The sequence below is a fragment of the Equus quagga genome, unplaced genomic scaffold (assembly GCF_021613505.1).
Source record: "Equus quagga isolate Etosha38 unplaced genomic scaffold, UCLA_HA_Equagga_1.0 207782_RagTag, whole genome shotgun sequence".
NCBI classification, from domain to species: Eukaryota; Metazoa; Chordata; class Mammalia; order Perissodactyla; family Equidae; genus Equus; species Equus quagga.
This window is the reverse complement of record NW_025798980.1, coordinates 1-13,649: the sequence shown is the minus strand read 5'-3', so window position 1 is coordinate 13,649 and position 13,649 is coordinate 1. Positions and strand designations below refer to the sequence as shown.

General features: G+C 35.9%; 1 protein-coding gene and 1 pseudogene across 1 annotated transcript; both read left to right on the top strand.

Moving 5' to 3' along the window:
* Positions 1–472: 472 nt before the first annotated feature.
* On the top strand, positions 473–1,469 carry LOC124233628 (olfactory receptor 5D14-like; annotated as a pseudogene).
* Positions 1,470–7,223: 5,754 nt separating this feature from the next.
* On the top strand, positions 7,224–8,162 carry LOC124233629 (olfactory receptor 5D18-like). Its single transcript, XM_046650769.1, has one exon. The coding sequence runs from the start codon at positions 7,224–7,226 to the stop codon at positions 8,160–8,162; it is 939 nt and encodes a 312-aa protein (XP_046506725.1).
* Positions 8,163–13,649: the final 5,487 nt, after the last annotated feature.

The window sequence follows — 13,649 nt, the reverse complement described above, 5'->3', positions numbered from 1 at the left end:
ATAACTCTAGAAGTATTATCACTTCTAATGCTTTACTACTCCTGATCCTTCCTTTATAAATTTTAGTGCTCAATTTATATTCATTGTTATGTTAGTGCTATTTCAAAAACAACACAGGTCTTCAGAACGATGGAACTGTGAAAGACAGATGTTTTTCTACAGCAATGTAGAATACTTTTCTGTCTAATCCTAGACTTAATTCAAATTCTGGCGCTTAGGTCGACTTCAAAACCCAACTCATCACTAACAAGCTGTGTAACTTCTAACAAGTTCCTTAGCTTACATATGCCTCAGTTTCCTCATGTAAAATATGGGGCTACCTGTTTTACAATTCATAGTGGTATTTGAAGATCAAAATTAATATATTTGAATCTTTTAGCACAATGCCTGCCACATGGTAAGTGTTATAAAAATTTACTATCATCATTAATATTTTTAGTATAATTATTTCAGATATTCTTCAACAACAATCATGTTGTTAGCTGAAGGAAATCAGAGTACTGGAGCCACGTTAACCCTCTTGGGCTTCTCAGAATATCCAGACGTTCAGGTGCCCTGTTCCTGGCATTCTTGACCACCTACACAGTCACTTTGGTGGGGAACCTCAGCATGATCATGATCATCAGGATCAGTCCTAAACTCAACATCTCCATATATTTTTTTCTCAGCCACTTGTCCTTTGTTGACTTCTGTTATTCCATTATAGTTACACTCAAACTGTTAGAGAAGTTGGTTGTGGAAGACAGAACCATTTCTTTCATAGCATGCATCATGCAATTCTTCTTGGCTTGTATATCTGCAGTGGCGGAAACATTCATCTTGGCAGTGATGGCCTGTGACCACTTTGTGGCCATCTGTAATCCTCTGCTTTATACAGTGGCCATGTCACAGAGGCTCTGTGCCCTCCTGGTGGCTGGGTCATACCTCTGGGGTATGGCTGGCCCCTTGGTACTCCTTTGCTATGCTCTTCGGTTAAACTTTTCTGGACATAACATAATCAACCACTTTTTCTGTGAAAATACTGCTCTCATTGCTGTTTCAATCTCCAATATACAAATTCCCCACCTACTGCTCTTTGGTTTTGCCACCTTTAATGAGGTGAGTATACGATGCGTCATCCTTGCTAGATACGTATTTATTTTTGAGACTGTACTTAACATCTGTTCTGCTAGCGGGCGTTGTGAGCCTTCTCCACCTGTGCCTCCTACCTTATCGCCATCACCATCTTTCACGGGACCATCGTTTCCTTCTACTCTGTGCCCAACTCCAAAAACTCTTGGCAAATTGTCAAAGTGGCCTCTGTATTTTACACAATGGTCAACCTCATGTTGAACGCTCCGATCTATAGCTTGAGGAACAAAGCTGCGAAGGATGCCTTCCAGAAATTAATTGACACAAAAGTCCTGTTTTCTGAACCAATCTCAAAAGATGTTTTTAATCTTAAAAGCAGTGGAAACAGAGTCTTCTAAAACCTACAGCACATATTCGCATGAGGTTTTTTTGGTGACTGATGTCACCATATTTTGAATCGGTAAACTGAATTCCCTTGAAGTTATTTGTGTTGTATGTCACTGAAGCATTGTGTATTTTTTGGGAGATACAGATGGATACGCTATGTGATAAAAGGGGGTATGATACTCTTCTGATACTTTCATTCCTTGGGTTCTGCAAATTCTATGAATCCACAATCCTGGGCTTTCTAACAATCAGCTTATGCTGAGAAGTAGATTGGGCAAGGACAGTTACATCTATTGTGTAGATGATGACACAGAGATTCAAGAAACTAGCCTAGAATTGACTGAAATGATTAATTTAAGACAGGAACTCAACTCTGTTAACTCTAAATCTAGTGTCCTTTCACTCTAGTACCTTGGAGACTATTAAAGTCATTAAGTGAAAAGTTGGTGGGAAATGTTTAAAGGAAGTAATCAATCTGACACTGCCTGAATCCACAGATCAGACTTAGCAGCACTAAAAGTGGACAACTAGTTAACACGTATGTCACAATTTGATGCAAGTGGCAATAGTCACAACCACCTATGAAGAATTCTTGCCTAAAGGAAACTAAAAGAGTGAATCTAAACTAATAAAGCTTCTTGATGTACCAGTTTAAAGGAATTGGTGCAGGAACAAGTCAAATGATGACAAATAAAGCAATAAGAAAAATACAGATGGTCCAATTCTTCCAAAAAATTACCTGAACGCACATACATGTACATGAACACACCCTCAAAGCTGTTACACACTACACAAAACATAATGCTACAGAATACATGGAACTGTTACATAATAAAAAAATTTTAGTTATAACAACCAAATTTGTTTGATTCTTGATTCAAACTAACTGTACAAATATATCTTTGAGACAACTGGGGAAATTTAAAGTGAGTTTGGTATTAAATTATATAACAATATGTTATTTTCTTAGATGCAATTTTGGCATGAATGTTTATTCTAATGCTTATTTTATCAATGGTTACATTTTTTATAAACTCCTGTTAATGACTTAGTACTGTTAGCAAGTGGATGGGAAGTCAGGGACTCACTGTCCCTAAAATGTCTTGACTTTTCAGGACAAAGAACACTACACATAGTCTTGCTTTCCAGGCTGCACACAGGACTTTTGGCCAAAAATGCATTTGGGACAGGAAAGAGAAGCAGTGTAGCAATGTAGTTCTTATAGTTGATTGTTTTGACGCTTGTAACATTGGTGGAAGTACTTTTTATTTCCTTGAATGTCTTTAAAAGACTTACAGTTTTAAAACTACATTGATAAACCTCTTTTGGTTTTATCATCCCAGATTATTTCAGCAGAGCTGAAATTATTTAAGGACAATTTCTTAAAGAAAACGTTCCACAAAAGTACTCAACTAGTGCCATCTCATATTTTGTTGTTGTTCTAAAAAGTACCAACACAGTGGCACAAATACAGCTTTAAAGGACCACCAATTGATATACCCAGATAAGCTTCCTTTTTTCTTTCTGCCATAAATAATATCATGCTGAAATATCCAAGTTACATTTGTTGCAAAAGGGGTTTAGAAAACATAGGACACTACTGCAAACTGCAGAATTATTGAGATGCATGAAAAAAGCTGACTGTCGATTTGAAAATCAATTGTATTTGCTATTCCCTTTGTCTCAAATTCAACGCTCTTCCCTCAGTTATTTGCATAATTTGCTTTCTCACTTGGAAATGGTCCACACTCAAATACCACCTCACTATAGTCTTGTCTGACCTCCCTATTTAAAATGAAACCTTCAATTATATATTTTTTTGCATTTATAGTTACTGGAAAATCATTGCATATTTATTTTTTATTCCCCATTAAATTAAATTTGTTGAAAAATGGACATTCTTGCTCTTTTTCTCCAATACCTAAGATAGCACCTAGCTTAGGGTAACCCTCTAATAAATATTTATTGAAAGAATGAATGAATGAGTAATTACATATCCTCATTATGTACTCAACCTTATTTCCCTGGTTTCTGACTAGAGATAGAAAATTCAGCAGAGTGGACACTTGTTTTGGTTTGTCTTATTTTTATTTTGACCGCCAAGTTTCAATAATCACTTCTAAAACATCCTTATTGTTCTTTGTGAACTATCTCCTGTCTGATCTTAAATTCCTCATAGTTCTGGAAAGTTTGGCTCTATTCCAAGTTCCTTGGAAGGTCATGTTTATTATTCAGTAAGATTCTTGGTACACTTACTTTATGTTAATCAACTGATGTAGGAGTTTAGAATATATAAGTGAACACATTCTCTGCTTTTCTTTTTCTCTGGAACTTTTATTCTAGCAGGGAGAAACAAACAATATATAATAACTGCAATAAATAAAGATTAAAAATATATTTGAAGCTTGTTAAGTACTTTAAATATTAAATTGGATAGTGGAGTAGCCCCCGCAGTATAATAGTATGTTCACGGAAGTTTCCACTGAAAGGTCCATTTGAACAAAAACTTAAGGGAAAGCACTCCAAGGTAGGGGGAAAAAAACTGGCAGAAAAGACCATAAGTAAGGAATGTACAATATTTGCTACAAACAGAAGGCAAGGAACAGAAGGAAAGAGGTCAGACTAGCTGGGGCAAGGGTAATAGAACAGAACAAAGATTTAAAAGGGACTGGATAATTTTCCCAACTTAATATTAAATTTATAAATATTTCTGTTTTAACTCTGAAGGCATCAAGATGACCTAGAAGATCTCCAATATGGTGAGAGTGGATGATATGGAGGCAGACAGTTATGCTTGCCATATAGTAGTCACTCAGTTAATACTTGATAATGAGGACTTTTATAATTACATAATTTTGGTAGTTGTATGAGGTATGGGACTAATTAGGGGCCTGGGGGAAGTGACCTTATAAATTTTCATGTGAAATACCCCTTATGCTGCTCCAGGTTTTCTAGCATACAAGAATTATGTTAGAGAAAGGTGATTAATTTTAATTGTTTATTTAATGACCTCAAGAGAATGGGGCAATGGGTGGTCTCTAGGGTTCATGTCCCAAAGGTAGTGACTGTAGCTATAAGAACACATGCATCACTCCCAATCTGCAGAGGTCCTCCCTTTGCCTCCAGCAGGTTTGTTTTAAGATTCTAGAGACAGATTGATGCTAATTTCAATGTAGGGTATGTAGAAAACAACATGATGGGGGAACTTATCCTTTAGATCTAGACAGCTCTTGAAAAATATTTAGCCCCTGCAAAAGTTACACATATGAACATGCAAAGAAGAGGATACATTTATTTATTTATTCTCAAGAGCTTTGTGTCAGAGGGCCTGGCTTGGCTGAACTCCTCGCTAACAGCCCATGAAGAACTGGTACTGGGGCTGGGAGGAGCCGAGGTACAGGAGTTGTGGGGAGAGAAGAACTCTGAGAATTTGAGGGAATGTGCATTATCTTGATTCTACAAATTTTTGGAAAGGGATCCAGGTAGAACAGACAAATATTTAAATAAATTGAAACAAGCAGAGATTGAATAGACCCTCTATTGAAAAACAATTAAAAGTGATCAGCTTTAATTAAGATTATAAAGCAGGATACACATGTCCCTTGTGGGCAAAAAGTTACAAAAAAATTGGCAAAAGAGGGGCTGGCCCCGTGGCCGAGTGGTTAAGTTCGTGCGCTCCGCTGCAGGTGGCCCAGTGTTTTGTTGGTTTGAATCCTGGGCGCGGACATGGCACTGCTCATCAGACCACGCTGAGGCAGCGTCCCACATGCCACAACTAGAAGGACCCACAACGAAATATCCAACTATGTACCGGGGGGCTTTGGGGAGAAAAAGGAGAAAAATAAAATCTTAAAAAAAAAAAAATTGGGAAAAGAATTACACGGAAGAAGATTTCAGCTGTTATATTTCCTATATAGTTTTCAGGACACAGGAGCCATTATATTAAATATAATATTAGTTTAAAATGAATTTTTAAATGCTTTAGCTAAATTAAATATTGTATTATGAAAAAAGTTTGATAATTAGAACATCTGACTTTGTGATGGATTATCTTTTGAGGTTGTCGTTAATACTCAAATTTATGAATATAGGGACAGAGGGCTCTTGAGTGTCTCAGTTTTGCATATGATCTGACATTTTTATTGATGAGCCATCTGAAATCCATTTCTTGGGTTGTGGGACCAGAGGTAATCTTACCAGAAATGATAGAGAAAGAGTTTTCCAGAATGGTAAGATCTTCAAAGTGTTGGCAACCATTTACAGAGATATAATTCTTTTGTATTACTATTTTCTCATGAAAAGTTTTTATAATGCAGTACTACCTCCAATTTAGAATCTCTCTCCCTCACAGGTAATATAGGACAGAAGGAATATACTATATGTCTTGAAGGGAGAGTAGAAAGAGAGAAAGAGAGAGAGAGAGAGACCTTTGAAAGAGAAGTTTCTAAGTCAGAGTCTTTACTATACTTAATTATTCCTGGGAGAGAAAATGTCCCTAAATCCCCTTCTCATTTCATCTCGATGTTCCTTTCTAGTATAACTCTGTGGCATGTATGCTGTCATTGGGCTATTTCTCATAGGTTTAGAGTCTCTAGTTTGTCAATTAAAAGTATGATGATTAGGGGTCAGCCTGGTTGCATAGTGGTTAAGTTCATGCACTCCACTTCGGCAGCCCGGGGTTCACAGGTTCGGATCCCCAGAGAAAACCCAGCACAGCTCATCAAGCTATGCTTTGGTAACATCCCACATAAAAATAGAGGAAGACCGGCACAGACATTAGCTCAGTGATAGTCTTCCTCAAGCAAAAAGAGGAAGATTGGCAACAGATCTTAGCCCAGAGCCAATCTTCCTCACATACACAGAAAAGGTATGATAATTCATAAAGGAAATATGTTAGTAGCTAGACAAGAATACGGATCAGGGTCTGGTGTAATAAAATGGATCTGGGGCTGGGAGTCTGGAGATGTAGGATCTGGTCACAGACATGTAGATTGGTACTTACTTGCATTTCGTTGGGAAAGCCAAGATTCTCCAGTTTCCCTTATGTCACCTCCAGAACAAGGAGGTAGACTAGATTACCTTTATCATCTGTTCCAATTCTATTATTCCTCAAGCAATGAGGAAGGATTGACATTTGGGATTCCCCGAGCTGAGGAGCATACTCTTTGAGAAAAATCAATTAAGCTTAACTTTGATAACAGATTTACTGAGTCAGAGTGAAAAGCAAAGATTACAGTGCTATAAGGAATTAACAATAAAGGCACAAATGTAAAGTATTAGAGGTTTTCATTCTTAATGTCAAAGTATGACTATATGATGCAAAAATTAATTTGTTTAGAAATTTCTCATTTTTGTTACTGATTATAGTACTGACATAATCAGTCATTGCAGTATGCTAGGCTTATCTTTTATGAACTTATAATTTTCAAGGAGAGCTGAAAGTGTTATGGGAGGATTTGCTTTAAAATAACCATAAATCTCTTGATTTCATACTTTTTTGTAAATATTAAAAATCATAATTGAGTACAAACATAATGCAATAACTGTATTGTTTTTACATAAGGAAACATTTTAAATGGTCGTTATGTTTTACAATTTTAGACATTTAGTGTATCTTGCATAGAAAATACAAAAAGAAATCCTGAAAGGCATATTTTGCTTCATTTTGCAGTCTTGGGAAGGGCAGTTAACCAAGCTTCTTATATCCTCACTCTCCTTAATATTTTTATTTTCAGGACTGATTCAGATTCTAACAAACAGAAACCATGTTACTATCAGAGAGAAATAAAACTGGGGCCACGTTCACTCTCTTGGGCTTCTCAGATTTCCCAGAACTGCAAATCCCTCTCTTCTTGATTTTTCTGGCTATCTACACTGTCACTGTTGTAGGGAATATTGGGATGATTGTAATAATCAAAATTAACCCCAAGCTACACACCCCTATGTACTTTTTCCTCAGCCACCTCTCATTTGTGGATTTCTGCTATTCCTCCGTCATTACTCCCAAGACCCTGGTGAACCTAGTTGTGGAAGACAGAACCATTTCATTTATAGGATGTGTAGTACAATTCTTTTTCTCTTGTACCTTTGTGGTAACTGAATTCTTTTTATTAGCTGTGATGGCCTATGACCGCTTTGTGACCATTTGTAACCCTCTGCTCTACACATTTGCCATGTCCCAGAAACTCTGTGCTGTGCTAGTGGTTGGATCATATGCATGGGGAGTAGCTTGTTCCTTGATATTCACATGTTCTGTTATCAAATTATCATTTCGAGGTTTCAACACAATTAATCATTTCTTCTGTGAATTCTCCTCGTTGCTGTCCCTCTCTTGCTCTGATACTTATGTCAACCAGTTGCTGCTTTTCATTTTTGCCACCTTTAATGCGGTTAGCACACTACTCATCATTCTCATGTCTTATGGATTTATCATTGTCGCTATCCTCAAGATGCATTCAGCCAGTGGGCGCTGCAAAGCCTTCTCCACCTGTGCCTCACACCTGACCACCATTACTATCTTCTATGGCACCATCCTCTTCCTCTACTGTGTGCCCAACTCCAAAAACTCCAGGCACACAGTCAAAGTGGCCTCTGTGTTTTACACAGTGGTGATCCCCATGTTGAATCCTCTGATCTACAGTTTGAGAAATAAGGATGTCAAGGATATTGTCAGCAAAATAATTCTTCTTAAGCATTCTTATTAACCATATTATTATTATTAAGCATATTCTTATTAAGCATATTATTTTAACAGAGTTTGTCCCTGATATGTAAATAAAGTGTGTCCATAAATGTTGATTTTAAATTAATTAATTTAAAATTATGAAGAGTTAATGTTGTACAATAGAAAAGTCATGGATTTTAGTTCAAAGAGACTAAACTTGGCTCTATCTCTTACTGGAAAATAAAATAGCCATCTCTCTCATCTTTAATTTTTAATCTATAAAATTGAGATAATGTAAACTAGCTCTTAATCTGATTGTGAAGAATAAAAAGACTATATTAAAAAAAGACTGTATAAATATCATATGTAAAACCTTGTGTAATCTCAATAAGCAGTTTTATCCCCTTTCTTATAACATACCTGAAGTACAGTAGGCTCTCAATAAACATGTGAATTTCTCTTGTAAAAGTACAAATAGCAGTTAAAGTAAGACTAGTCTTCATCCTTCAAGGAATGTAAAATCTAGTGTTGACAGTAGGGCAGTGAAAAAAGTAGTCATTGTATAAGGTAGAAAATAATAAGTTATCATGGAGAATTTGAGAGAAAGGAAAGTTCAAATCCATTTAGGGACATTAGAGAGATGTCTTCATAAAACAGGTATTGTTTGAATTTTTCCTTGAATAACAGAATGGTCAGAATTTTAGGAGACACATTTCAACAAGGAGTTTTCTTTGGAAGATGGAAGCATGGCAAAGTCAAAATGCAATACTGAGTCAATGATGAACCAAATTTTTTATTGAGTGAATACTTTATGACGTGCACGTGTGTGTATATATTATTGTGTATACAGGTTACTTGGCATGAATGGAAAGTTAATAAGACATGGCCTTTATTCTGAATGTGTTTCAAAGGAGCTCAGGTATGGCAGGATGATAAGCTGTGATAGACTCCACCAGAGGCATAGAAATAGTAGATTGGCTCTCAAGAAATCTCATAGGCAAAAAGTAAGCAGGGTATCAACCCAATCTGTACTTCATACTTTCATTCTGCCTATAAACACATCAAAACCATGATCAATTCCTTGATTCTTTTTCCTGAACATGAGGGTAATTTCTGAATCCTTCTCAATTGAACTCCCATCTTAAAAAAAAAAAAAGTGTCTGGAGTCACCTCAAGTGTTGGAAACAAATCACCTATATAACTTTATTCAAAATAAAATGAAAAGCAGGCATTCATTACTATTAAGACCTATTTGATCTGGTAAATTAAAAATTCTAGATTTCTTTAACATTAATAACTCACTTTTGCTTGAATAAATTATACGTCCTTCTCCTTCTCTTTAATCAATATGTCTAGATAAAATTCCAAACTAATCATCAATATAATGGAAGAAATAAATTTCCAGGTATTTTAGTAAGGAAGAAAATCTAACGTGGGGAACAATTTTATATGGATTCAATAAAGTTATTTGGAATGTTCATGTTATTTTAACCTTATGTTCATTATTGAAATGTTCCATTCATACACATTATATAATAAGGAATCAATTAAATAACCATTCTATATGGAAAAATAAAATAGTGTTTTAGATATTGGATGTCTGATGAGGGAATGCTTTTCTCTTCTATTGACTTCTGTTTCTCTAGCTATTTACAAATTTATCTTTGTTATACATTTAGCAATTATGCAATTTCTAATTTTCTTTGAAATTAAGAAATTATTTATATTAATCTTAAACTGAATCCGTAATGGTTAATGCCTTTTTTTAGAGAAGTTTATTTTACTTCTGTCCTGCATGCACCAAGGATGAGCACATTTTTTGATAGAATTACCACAAACCGTTTGCCTTTACTTTGAAGAAACCAAGGCCTATGATGCTTAAGTGACCTCGCCAACATTGTAAAAGCAATTGTTGATAGAATTCATGAAATCATTCAAGACTCCAGACATATCAGAAGCACACTTTCCATTAAACACTGGCATACAATATGTTTTCCATTATCAGGTTGTGACAGTTCAGATTCTTTATAGTAGATTCTGTTGCTTCTATATACAACATGACTCATATTAGTAGTCTTCACATCTTTTGGTCATACGCTTCTCAATTAGTTTTGAAAAGGTATATATTCGAAGAATTTAATTTTACATATACAATATTTCATCATAAACTTAAATAACAAAAACTGTAATTTCCATTGCATATCCATTTAGAATACATAAATAAATGACATCCAAAACAGTCATGTTTGTGCCTTTCCTTCTCCTGAACTTACATTCAATCCTACTCCTCCCATTGATCACTACAACGTTATTAATCAGATTCATACTTTTTATTTCATAATGCTTTTGGCAAAATCAAAAGTTTTTCTTTCTGTATTAAGTTAACCTTGTAATGATTCAATAATAATTATACCACTAATTAAAATATAATTGCATTGCAAATTTGGATAAAATATAATCAATCAAAATTGAAAAAATATTTTTGGAAATATTTTATTTTGCTGAGGAAGAATAAGCCTGAGCTAACATCTGTGCCAATCTTCCTCTATTTTTTTTGTATGTGGGTTACCTCCACGGTGTGGTTGGGGACTGGAGTACATTTGCGCCCAGGATTTGGGCTGTGAACTTGGGTCGCTGAAGTGGAGTGCGCAGGACTTTAACCACTCAGCCATGGGGCTGAGCCCTGGAAATATTCTTTGTGTGAGAAATATTATGAATATATGTTTGGATTATTTATTTCAATTAATTAATGTATCCTTGGAAAAATATCACAATGTTAGAAAGCAAGAGGGTTCAGCATCATTTCTATTTCCACTTTTTAATAGATGAAAATACGGAGACTGCTTGGTCATATTAAATGGAAATGGGACTAGAAACTGTCAGATTGTGCTAAAATAGGAATATCACTCAACTCTTTCAACTCCATCCAAGTTACGTGCCAATTTCTCACAATAATCTTTAGTTGTTTATTTTAATTAATATGTTTTGGAGTGGTTTGTTCTGCAATCATTAGAAACACTCACTTTCTTAATTTCTGAAAAGGTCACCAAAAGACCTTCCACATCTTATCATATAACAATTAAGTATATCTGTTATTCCACTTGGAGGCACCATGATTAAAACAATGGAATTAGGGGCAAGCCCAGTGGTGCAGCAGTTAAGTTCCCACGTTCTGCTTTGCCAGCCATGGGTTCAACAGTTCGGATCCCGGGTGTGGACATGGCACCACTTGGCAAGCCACGCTGTGGTAGGCGTCCCACATATAAAGTAAAGGAAGATGGGCGCGGATGTTGGTTCAGGGCCGGTCTTCCTCAGCAAATAAAGGAGGATTGGCAGCAGTTAGCTCAGGATTAATCTTCCAAAAAAAAGATGGAATTAAAAAGTTTAGAAAATTTAACATACTGCTGATTGCATTGAACCTTGCCAATACAATATTTTACTAAAACAGCACTATCGTATGTGTTTTGAATACATTTCATCAAAACTCAGAGCTTCATATTGATGTTATTCAATTTAGGGATAATGACCATGAAATCATATTCAATAAAATATTTATTTTTAAATTAGTTTTTTAAAAAACCTGCCATGTTTTTAAATCTAAGACAAATAGGTAAGCAAAGCAGCTCTCCTGTGAGTGGGTGGCCCAGATGATATGAAACTTCACTGCCAATGGTACTCTTTATAGATAGTTTTTTAGTTTTTCTGTCATGAGACTCTCTCCTTCAGGAAGATAGGTTTTGTGACAGTAGTTTCAGGATGCACTAAGAACAAAAAGAAGAGATGTTAAAAAATATTGTCATCAATCTACTAAATATCTGATTTCAAAACATCACTGTGTTGGCTAAAACACATGCCTAATGCCATCATTTTCTGTGGAAAGAAATATGTACTATATGCCAGAATTATGACAAGAAGTCATACCATGGGATTGAAGTGTCTTGATTAAAGAAAACTTCAAGATTCATGAAAAACAGTATTTCAAATTGTTCTTAGGTTTCAGAAGTTTGCTTTTGTTTTCCTCATTGGGGTAATTCACATAGTAAACGAGAACGAATAAGAGGAATCATCACTTTTGAAAAATGAGAGAAATAGAAACATGAGAGTGCTAGGTGGAAAGAAGACCCAGAAACATTCTTCAAATTCAGAAAATTAACAGATGGATCAATTTTAGGAAAACATATATAGGTTGCTGAGAATTTGGAAACTGATTACCTGTAACTAAATACATCCATGGAATTCTTGAAATGTTTGGTATATCAAAGAGCACAAATCACAGACAGTGATTTGAACGCTGTTGGTTTAGGGAGACAATACATGGTCAGAAAAGGGGCAGACCTGGGAGAGATCCCTGAGGCAATCCCTTTTAATAGTCTCTGGCATTGAGTAAGGACTATGCCATCCCAGCATCATTCAGTAGCTCTGCTCTTCTTCACAGGGTCATATGTGTGTCACAACCCAAGAAGCAGCATGTAGTCTGATTCTGTCAGTGATTCTGTGTGTGACTTTTAGGAAGTTGGACCTGACTGTGCTTCAGTCACCTCATTCATAATGTTATATAATTGTATCAATCTCACATATTTTTATAAAGATGAAATGTGTTTAATAGTTGTATTCATAACAGTAGCTAGCATATCAGAAGTGGCCAATAAATGTGAGGAATTATTATTATTTTCAGTTACAAAGTTCATTATCCCCACCTCTTTCAGATATTTGGTAGAACTCTGGTGTGGCTTCAGACCTTATGCCCTCCAGGAAGGAGCTTTTGAGTATAAGACAGGCAAAGTTTATAAGACCTATTTATATATTTCACAGTGGTGATAGGGGGGCGGGGGTGGACTGTCATGTGCATCATAGTGTTGAGCAGCATCCCTAGTCTCTACCCACTAGATGTCAGTAGCACTCCTCCGTATTGTGACAATGAAAAATGACTCCAGGCATTGCCAAATGTCTCATGAGCATCAAAACAACTCCTGGTTAAGAACCACTGCTCTATAAGTAATCAACAGCCTGATTTTTCATCCTTAGACTTGAAAACAGGAAAAGGTTTGAATTCAGAGTAAGGCAACTCAGTTTTACTGGCTGTTGAAGAGAGAAACCATATCATCAGAATAATTATTTGTTTTCAAACTGAGATTTCTTAATTTCTTTTCTTTTGGTGAGGATGATTAGCCCTGAGCTAACATCTTTTACCAATCTTCCTCTTTTTGCTTGAGGAAGATTGTCCTTGAGCTAACATCTGTGTCAATATTCCTCTATTTTGTATGTGGGACATAACCACAGCATGGCTTGATAAGCAGTGCCTAGGCCCCTGTCCAGGATCTGAACCTGAGAATCCCAGGCCGCTGAAGCAAAGCACATGAACTAAATTACTACACCACTGGGCTGACCCCCAAACTGGCATTTCTTTATGCACATATCCTTCACCTCTTTGAAATAATTTGAAGAGTGAGGAAAATACCTGGCTCTGTTGAGTTCTAGTCCAGATTCTCTTTCCTCCAGGAATAACCAACTAGTGCAACTACAGTCA

Coding starts and splice junctions, on each gene's coding strand:
- LOC124233629 (XM_046650769.1), top strand. CDS start 7,224: ATGTTACTATCAGAGAGAAATAAAACTGGGGCCACGTTCACTCTCTTG.